This window comes from Poecilia formosa, unplaced genomic scaffold (genome assembly GCF_000485575.1).
Source record: "Poecilia formosa unplaced genomic scaffold, Poecilia_formosa-5.1.2 Scaffold811, whole genome shotgun sequence".
NCBI classification, from domain to species: domain Eukaryota; kingdom Metazoa; phylum Chordata; class Actinopteri; order Cyprinodontiformes; family Poeciliidae; genus Poecilia; species Poecilia formosa.
The window spans coordinates 103,438-113,501 of record NW_006800750.1 but is presented as its reverse complement, the minus strand read 5'-3'; the positions used below and the strand labels follow the sequence as shown (position 1 = coordinate 113,501).

General features: G+C 37.7%; 1 protein-coding gene across 1 annotated transcript in view; it reads right to left on the bottom strand.

Moving 5' to 3' along the window:
* Positions 1-1,059: 1,059 nt before the first annotated feature.
* LOC103131684 (chloride channel protein 2-like) overlaps positions 1,060-10,064 on the bottom strand; it is a gene marked incomplete at its 3' end in the record, with an annotated part of 85,497 nt that continues 76,492 nt past the window's right edge. The window contains exons 10-14 of the mRNA XM_016666834.1: positions 8,840-8,941; positions 7,933-8,017; positions 7,335-7,490; positions 2,158-2,227; positions 1,060-1,170 (exon numbers count right to left, since the gene is read on the bottom strand). Of these exons, the coding sequence (XP_016522320.1) occupies positions 1,060-1,170; positions 2,158-2,227; positions 7,335-7,490; positions 7,933-8,017; positions 8,840-8,941 (524 nt within the window). The remainder of the gene's footprint in view (positions 1,171-2,157; positions 2,228-7,334; positions 7,491-7,932; positions 8,018-8,839; positions 8,942-10,064) is intronic.

The window sequence follows — 10,064 nt, the reverse complement described above, 5'->3', positions numbered from 1 at the left end:
GCTCAGCTAAATAAATTCACATTCTTCTCCTACACACCCATAAAGCAGAAATCAACCCACGCATCTAATTTAATACTGGAGGAAATCTCTGCATCAACCTCTTTTTTTTTTTCCTTTCTCAAAAGTGATGTAGAAATAGTTGTATAAAATCTGGGACTAATCAGATAGAGCAGCATGGTGTGAATGAGTCTTCATACATAAAGAAAATGGATGAGTCCAATTTAAACAGTGGATAAAAAGAGGAACAGAGGAGAATGAGAGAATTAAAGAGAGAGCAATACGAGGAGAGAATGAACAAACAGATGCTAGATGGGAGAGTTTGCACCAGCAGGTTTCATTGTTCTTTCCCATAACTTAATTAAGCCTTGTCCGCCTCCCTCCCCTCAGATAAATGCTGCTGCTGCTCTCTCCACCCGTCCTAATGCTCAGTCCTTAGAGCGAGCTCTGCTGTGAGATGAAAGAGGCTCATCAGAATGTCGGGCCTGCAAAGGGCTGAGTCATCAGCTACAGCACAGCACAACAGCATCAGCAAGCCCAGAAAAAAAAAGGAAAACAGCAGGCGCCGAGGCTGCAGCAGAGGCATAATCAGCACTGCTGTCAACAAGTAGGACTGCAGCAACACTGGATCTCACACGCGCAACTTTAAGAAATATTGTGGATGTGTAATAATTGTTAAAAGAAAAAGTAAAATCAATCATTTCTACCACTCATCTACAGTATATAAAAAAACCTATTGAATCTTTACTAATAAAGTTCACCAACAAGTGATGATTGTGTTATAATTAACCTCTTTCAAAAAAGTACTTTTGCATTCGGTTGATTTTGTTGGGTCACTTTTGTTTCCATTATGTTCAACTCTGATAACGTTTTCAGGTTTTTTATTTGTGGTGAATTAGAAAGTTTTGATCTTGAGATGGGAGCTCAAACCTAATAAGAATAAAACTACATGAATGCTACAAATACACAAAATCAGACATACATGCTTATTCAAAAGCATAACCAGAAAAAAGAAGAAGAAAAAAAGTTATCCGGTAATAAATTAATGAGTGCTCAACATACCCACAACAGCGTAGCCTCCTGGCACTATGGGATAGATGGATCCATCAGAGTGAATGCCATCTGGGAACCAGGCTGCCATGCTTTCTCCAACCAGACGACCAAACGCTGCTCCTACAATAGCCAAACCACAGGTACACAGGGATGAAGAAACAAACAGTCAGACCTCGGGTTTCTCCCTACATGTAGAGAAGTAATAAACCTAAATTTCTGTACAATGGAATGACTACACCTGGTTCCAAACTATGAATACTACATTTAATACATTCCATTCTGCAGTGCTACATTCACAGTTGGTATGATGTTGTTTTCCTGGAATGTTGCATTTAGTCAAAAATGCTCTTTATTCTTGTGTCCAAATATTTCAAATTTTGACTCATCTGTCCAAAGAACTTTAATCCAAAATTCTTTGCATCTCATTTTTTCCCAACATATTTTTTCCCTTGTACACCTCTATTAAAGTTAAACTTGAGAATGTATGGTCCTGTGATGTCATCTCAGGCTTTTTGGAAACTTATTTTAGCCTTTTATGGTCTACTTTCAGGGTTATTTTGCTTGGAGAGCAAATATATTCCTCACCACATTTGCATTTTTATTACATTGTACAAAAAATCTTTACCATGCTCATATTTCTCAGAATTTTTATAGCTGATCTGAAATATTCACATATGCTGATATGTTAGAAAAACACAGACCGTCATTGTGTGTCTTAATGTCTTCACATTTTACAGACATTTACCAAAATGTCTGCAAAATGTGCAGACATTTTTAAGTACGATTAGGACCCAATCAGGGTTCTGCCATAATAGTTCTGAACAATTCTGATGGGTTTTGTCCTTGCTTTTAGGAAAAGGCTGTCGTCTCAGTCACTACTTTCTTTTGGTTGCACCAGAAGCAAAAGGTTGATACAATAAACTGATGCTGTAACAAGACTTTTTAAAACATCCTGTGTAATTTGTCATCTCTCTCCTGTTTTATCTGTTGAACCAAGTCTTTGATGGGGCTGATTAAACTTCCTAAATGACAGCCTAACTTCACCTATTCCAAAAAGACAGACCTGAGCTCACTGTTCTAAAACACACATTGTAAATTGCTCATTACCAATGACAAACACAGGCATGAAAGCTCCACAGGGCACAGGGATAGTGGTGGCCAAGGCAGACATCCAAAACTAAAGAGAAAGAAAAAAAGTGAGATTAAAACATAAAATGAAAGAACAGGGTGGCATTTCAAATAGACACAAAGTCCTATGTAGTGTGTCCAAACATAATAGCTAAGCTGAATCTCGAATCAGCAGAGAAGGGGCGGCCATGTGAGGTTTATTGCTGAGGTTAGATTGAACCGTCACATTCATTCTTCATTTGACAAAGACCCTGAAATAAAGCTTGTGTAATGACTGGCCTTCGCCGATTGGCTGACACCACAGCAGGCAAGGGGAAAGGACAGCTAATTAGGCAAGAAAAGGAAAATGTCAGCGCCGACAATGTGTTTTAAAGCTCGTCTTAAAACCCATCTATTTTACTTGGCTTTCAACTCCAGCAGGATCTAGTTTTAAATTGTATGTTTGTTTGTTTTTAAACTGTAAGAGTTTTTATTTTTTATTTATTTTTATGTTGCGTTTTGATGTACAGCACTTTGTATCAGCTGTGGTTGTTTTAAAGTGCTTTATAAATAAAGTTGGTATGGTATGGTATTGCTCTATGTGCACATGTATCGGTGGACCTGTGTTAAAAAGTATCAACAGTTTCCAGCTAAACAGATGTTACAGATGCCTCGTTAATATTCATACAAAGCTCCACTCAATGATCACAGTATTGATCAGTTTTAATATATGCTCAGTCATTACATCCTTGACACTGAAATAAGCAAATGCAACTAAGAAGATTGGAATACATAATCAATTATTAGCCAAAGCTAATATTAGTTTGAGGTTCAACAATGATTGCTTTAAATGTACAAATGGAGCAAAAGGTGGATAAGTGGTAGAGAAAGTAAACCATATATAAAGGCTACAGTCAGATTAATATTTTTATGGTAATGTGTCAATCTCCACTTTATCTTGCCACCTACGGTCTGAGTCACCCACTTTCAACAATCCCTTATCGTCCCATTTAATTTGACAGATTTGAACATCCTCCTCTCTGAGAAAACCACTTTGAAAAATGTCAAACACAGACTATATTAACCACTATGGAGAAATGAGGAGGAAAAAAATCATTGGAATAAAAGCAGAAAGCACAATCTACACTGATGAAGGCAAAAACTGACAAAATTTGATGAGTCTGGGTTGCAGATTTACTTTTTGTGATCCAACAGAACTACACACTACTACTTTTGAGCATAATGGGAATTTTATTTTCATGCTTTAAATTATTTTCTGAACATCTGGGACATGAGTCTGAACAAAGACAAAAGTGGTCTGATCACTGTAGAGAAACTTTAGTGTCAATCTGCACAAAACCTTGTGCACATAAGTATTAATATTAAACGCAACGTTGGGATCGGCCTCCATTAAGCTGAAATCTGTAAAGAGCACCTCGTCTGCAGGGTGTAGATGACAGGGTAATATCATCCAGCTGCTTGTTTGCACAGAAAAATCCACTCAAACACAGGTGAACGTGACAAGATGCTGCCGGCTGTGTCGTTTCCATCCCCATAGGACAGCAGTCCTTACCATGGCAACCACTCTGACGTCTGTAAAGTTACAATGGCCTACAAATCCCCCATGGCTCAGGGTTACATCCGAGATAAACTAATGAAAAGATCCCTGTAGGCTGTTAATGTCCCTCCATGTATTTTTAATAAGTCACTGATGGAAAAAGTACCTCGACTAGAGTAATGTCATGTTACAGATTGAATGCTGTTGGTGGTTAAAGCTCCTGCACTGAAGGTTTAAGTCTAGAAACCTTCATGTTTATGAATCATGTTTAGCTTAAAGCTAACATACTGACAGAGCAGCACCATGCGTCAGATGTGTACTTTTGTTAAGCAAATGGGTTAGAAGAAATCTAGCAAACAATACAGTAAAATATACACTGCAGGACAAATAAAGTATAGGCAGTATTTCATAGTATTTAACAGATGATAATATGTCTTATTGCATTAATGATGAGATGAGTTAAGATAAGTAAGGTAGTTTTTAATATCAGACAGTAAATGAACATTATGTATCATAAATTTGACAGTAAGTTTAAGGGAGCTGTTCTTTGCCTGAAAAGGCATTTGACCAATTGGAGTGGCCTTACATTCTGACTTTACTTGAGGAATTTGGCTTTGGTAGTAAATTTGTGTCATGGATTAAAACAATGTATGCTCAACCATCTGCCTCTGTCCTCACAAACCAGGACAAGTCAGAGCCATTTCTACTGCATCGGGGAACCCGTCAGGGTTGCCCCCTTAGTCCTCTGCTTTTTGTGGTCGCTATGGAGCCCCTTGCCATTAGTATTAGAAAACACTCCCTAATCAAACCAATTCAATTGGGAAACATTGACCATCACATTTCATTGTATGTTGATGATGTTGTTGTTTTTGTATCACATCCTGAGCAGTCAGTGCCAGTTCTCCTAGACCTTATTCAGTCATTTGGCGAGATTTCAGGTTATATTATTAACTGGCAGAAGAGTGAATTTATGTCATTAGGTGCAAGACTTACGTCTGAATTCTTAGATAACCTTTTATTTAAGATAACTGACAAACTGAAATATCTTGGAGTTATTCTGCCTAAAGACCCCAAACAAATTTTCAAATTGAACTTTTTAGAAAAAGTGGATAATATTAGGAAAGACGTTGATAAATGGAGAACACTCCCACTCTCAATGATGGGCCACATTAATGCTATTAAAATGGTGTCCTTGCCTAAACTTTTATATCTTTTCAGGGTCTGCCTATTTTTTTTAACAAGAGCCTTTTTTAAGTCATTGGACTCAATAATTTTGCCTTTTGTCTGGGGCTTTAAAGCCCATAGAATATCAAAAACTCATTTAGATAAACCCAGAGAGATGGGTGGGGTTTAGGATTACCCTGCTTCCAGCACTATTATTGGGCAGTGAATGCAAGGGCCTTGGTATACTGGCAGGAAGGTGATGCTCAAGAACCTCCTGCAAACTCTCCCCCTTGGGTGGCTATTGAAAGAAGTAGCGTTATAACCAGTTCTCTTCTGGCACTTCTTTTCTCAGCACCAATATCTCCTACAAATGGTGGAATAAATAATTTGTTTTAAATTATTTGAAAATATGGTAACAAATTAAAGTATACTGTAACCTACCAGTTCATGCCCCAATTTACCGTAGCCATGCTTTTCCCCCATCATTATCGGATATATCATTTAAAAATTGGAGACTAAAAGGCCTAATTACGATGAAAAAATTGTATATTAAAAAGTTTGCTTCATTTGCAATGTTGAAGAGCTGTTTCTCTCTTCCGGATGCGGATTTCTTCAGATATCTGCAAATTAGAAATTATGTTCGAATTAACATCCCAAATTTTGTATCTCTTCCGGAAGAAAATAAGATATGCAAAATTCTGTTGGGCTCTCCAGAATCAAAAAAGATAATTTCGAGCTTTGTTGACATCTTTGCAGAGCAAATTAATTTCACCACAAACTCCTTGAGGGCTGCGTGGGAGGAGGAGCTGGGTTTGCAGATTGGGAGTGAGGTCTGGGAGGAGTGTCTTGGTAGGATCCGGTCATGTTCTATCAATGTAAGACACCAGTTAATTCAGTTCAAGGTGTTTCATAGACTCCATTATTCTAAAATGAAATTGCACCGAATATTCCCCTCAATATCTTCAAAATGTCATAAATGTAAGTCCGCTGATGGCTCCCTGGCGCATGTGTTCTGGTCATGCCCCAAACTCTTCCAATATTGGTGTGACATTTTTAACTTGTTTCCTGAAGTGTATAGATGCACGTTGGTTACAGATGCCCAGATTGCATTGTTTGGATACCCTCCTTCACTTAGGAACTGCAGCATTTCTAGGCAAACAACTGTGATGTATGGAATGGTAACGGCTAAGAAAGTAATATTAAGATTGTGGAAAACTGACAAGGTTCCTCAGTTTAAAATGCGGTTAATGATTTCACTGAGATTCTTCATTTGGAGAAACTGCAGTATGATGTTGCGGGCTCCACTAATAAGTTCTGTAGTATCTGGCAGCCGTTTTTGAACCATCTTTCTCAGTCTAAGACTGACCCCGATGCTCGCTCAGCCTCTTAGTATGCCACCCGTGCCTTTATAGACAGGTAGTACCATCCTAAAGTGTGAATAGTAACCAGTGCACTGTAACCAGTTATTTAGATAATTGCCTTGACTTGTTCTTATTTTACTTTTAGTTATTGCATGTTTTTATTTGCATTGTTGTATTGGTAAGAGTATATTTTTCTTATACAGTAATTTGTTAAATAAGTATATGCTTCATACTCTTGTGTATGATTTATGTATGCTGTATTTTGAAAAACTCAATAAATATATATATAAAAAAAATAGTAAGGTAGTGACATACATGGTAGTCATAAGATGCAGCAGTTATAAGTGTCACAAATGTGGCTTGTACATGTAGCACATGTAGTGCAGTATTACTGTTGAGAGTTTAGTACTCTCAACAATAAACCATATAACCACAGAGTTTAGTGACAGTTTGTGGATAAAGCTCATGTTTGAGTCTTTTTTGTGTGTGCTGGCCAGCTCCTCTACCAGAAACTAGTGATGGGTCCGGCAACACTGATGTGTCGGCGCATGTGTCAAGCCCATATACCAAACCCCGTGTCTGTGCGCGTTTTGCTTTCAGCAAGTCACATGACCGATACAGGAATTGTTTTGAAATGACACTGATGTGCCAAACTGTGTTTATAAGGAAGCGAATCTGTCAACAGGATGCATTTGCCAAAAGAATTCTTGATCGTTTATGGTACAGCATCAACTATGGAGCAGCCTCAAGGCAAACAAAAGGTGTCCGCAGTGTGGGACCATTTTGATCTTACATTGGAAAATAAAATATTTGTTTTCATTTTGTTGTTGTTTCATCCGGTTCTTTTCAGTTTCTACTTGATCTATCTGAATTCAAATCCAGCTGAAATTGACTCTTAGTTTACTTTCATATTGTGTTCTGCATGTCACATGTAGAGAATCTTTTGCTAATATTTCCTCAGAAATTACTGCTTCCAAGCTTCAACATGAGAGTTTCAGCCGCAGTGAAGACGACTTTAGGGTTGTCGCCTCCAGCACAGTCCACTACATTAGTGTGATGCCATCACTGTAAAGCTTCCTCTACTTTATTCCTACCCTCATGATGATGAAGAGGACCAGCGTAACAAAGACGTTGACTTGTGGGTGTTTCCAGGCTTGGGCGTTTCCAATGTAGTCAAATTCCTCAGCAATTCCCTGTTTTGCCCACGTCCGATTGTCCAACAAAGTCACCAGAGACTCCCTCTGAGTCAACTACAGATCACAGAAAATAATAATTACAAGTCAGAAGCAGGTAGCAGTACTTTTTGCGTCATTTGTAATATAATTACAAATTATTTAGCTTTTTGTATCATTAAAAAAAATGTGTATTCAGTTTGTAAATCAAAAGCCAAAATACTGATGAGTAAAATGTTAAATTGAAATTGCGATGTGGCAAATTATAAATGAAATCTGCCATATATATCATTTAACCTTGAGCTCTGTTTCATTTGATCTTCATTCACTGTTAGGACTGACTGTTGAATGATCTGGAAATTGTTACACATCACTCTACTCATGATGCTACCACTTCAACTCACTGGTCCCTATTCTCCAAATTCCAGTAAAGTGAAAATGCAAAGCAATGCATAGCAATGCAGTTTATGCAAAAGAGTATTATTTTTGTCATAACTTTTGAAATATGTTGGAACCATACCTTTCCAGCCATAAACTGTCCAAATCCAGGTGGAAATGTCAGTGTTGAAATCAATAAAGTGACCAGTGCTGGATACAGTAGTCGCCTGAAAGAGTAAAAGGTGAAAGGAAAAAAAAAGAAATTATAAAAACAATTTTTTTTGCCATATTTGCACTTCATCACTTATTGAAGAGTAAACATGCTGTAAATTCAGTAAGCAGCCATGTTGAAAAAAGCAACCCTTGAGGTCATCATCATCATCATAGCGGTTAGATATCACACAAATTTAAAATGTTCAATGATTATCAAGAGATGCATGTTTAGCCGTTACTGTTGGCTTCAAATGAACAGCCCAGAATGTGTCAAAGTGAATAAACAGGTAATACAATTTGTGTTTGTTCATGCCTTCACAATTTTCACTGAAATAAAAAAAGTTTGGAAAACACTATATATAAAAACCATTTATTATTGTATCATAATAAAGTACAATAAAAGAGGTTTTCAGGGGTGTGATCTCAAAATGCCACTTTAAAACTATTGTACAAAATGTTTCCCAGTTGCCATTAGCCTGTGACTTCATCTAATGGTAAGTGTTACTTATTGTCATTGCATGAGTCCTGCATACTGTTTCTGTGATGTGTTAATAGTACAAAAGCAAATTAGTTTCCTAATGGGTTGAAGGAGTTGACTTCTCATCAGGCTTGGCTTAAAAGATGCTTAATCAAAGAAAACGTTTGGAACTCTGGGTTGATTTTACTATTTATTCTTTTGAACTTCTCAAAATACAGCAGACTGCTATATACATTCACAGAGCCCACAAACACATTCTAGTGTGTGACTCATATGAAACAATGCAAAAAAAACTGAATCTGGGAGCAGGGTGCATGTTTCTCCTGAGACATCTGTCACATTCTTCACATGTACTCACTTCTTCATGAGGAATTTGTTGATGGTCTTCTGATTTCTGATGAACTGGACAAACAGTCGGTTCAGGTAGACGAACAAAGCACCACCGAATCCACTGGCAATACTGCAGACAGAGAAACAGGGCAGTTAGTCCCGTTTTCCCTAGTGATGAAGCACTCTGCATGATCAAAGTGAAACTAAATGGAATAAATTAGTTCAAGAGTAAACAAAGCAACGCATCAAGTCTTCTGCACCACCTCCATATGTTGCTCTCAGTGCATTTGGCCACAATAAAAACAATAGGAATGTAATGAGGCTCTAATGCACTGGAGGCGGGTGTCAGGAATAAGTGCAAATGTGATTCAGTGAAGCCATAAAACGAGTACAGGTCAGGGAGGGAGATGATGTGGAGGAGCAGCATTAATGTAAATACAGAAAAGAACGAGAGAAGAATAATAGAACAAAGACGAAATGGATGAAGAAAATTGCTGGAATTAAAAACAAGAGACTAAAGCTAAGAGTGAAACAGACGGAGCGCGCTGTCAGCTGAGAAAGTGTGGGGGAGCTGGAGAAAAGCCGAAGGAAAGGTTTATATAAGTACACATTTAAAAGCGCTGTGGGAGACCTCTTTATGGAAGCCAGAAGAAGAGAAAGAAACAGGAAATAAGTGAGAGAGTGTGTGTGTGTGTGTGTGTGTGTGTGCGTGTGTGTGTAATGCTTGCTGCATTATTAATTCTTTCAAATATGTTTGAATAAATAATGACCAATATGATGAGGTAGTCTTTAACCCCCTGATGAGGCATAAAGAAAACAGCAGGTATGCTTCTGGTCTCCTTTTTTCCTCAAAAAAATAAACAATGATTTTTGTTGGTCTAATTCCAGTTTTGGGCTAAATTTGTGTTAGGCCTCATAAGGTGCTGATCGAGGAGATGCTAAGTAATGGTGGAGTTAGGTAAAGCTTTCCTTAACCCGTTTATTAATTATCTTTATTGAAACAAAATTCCACAGAGATTCCTTCAAAGAAGGCTCAGGAGGAGAACATGAAACATATATCTTACTGGATCAGAGGAAGAGAAAAAGCTGAGGAAGAGCTCATAAGATGCTACATTCACCTCAACCTTTTAAGAACCTCTCAGACTTGCATTTCACTCAATAGGGTCATTGTACACATCAACTACTCAGGACTACATTCAGTTCATTCTCTCTTGGAAACCTCAAAGCTTCTAAAAAACAAAGTCTGTTGGGAA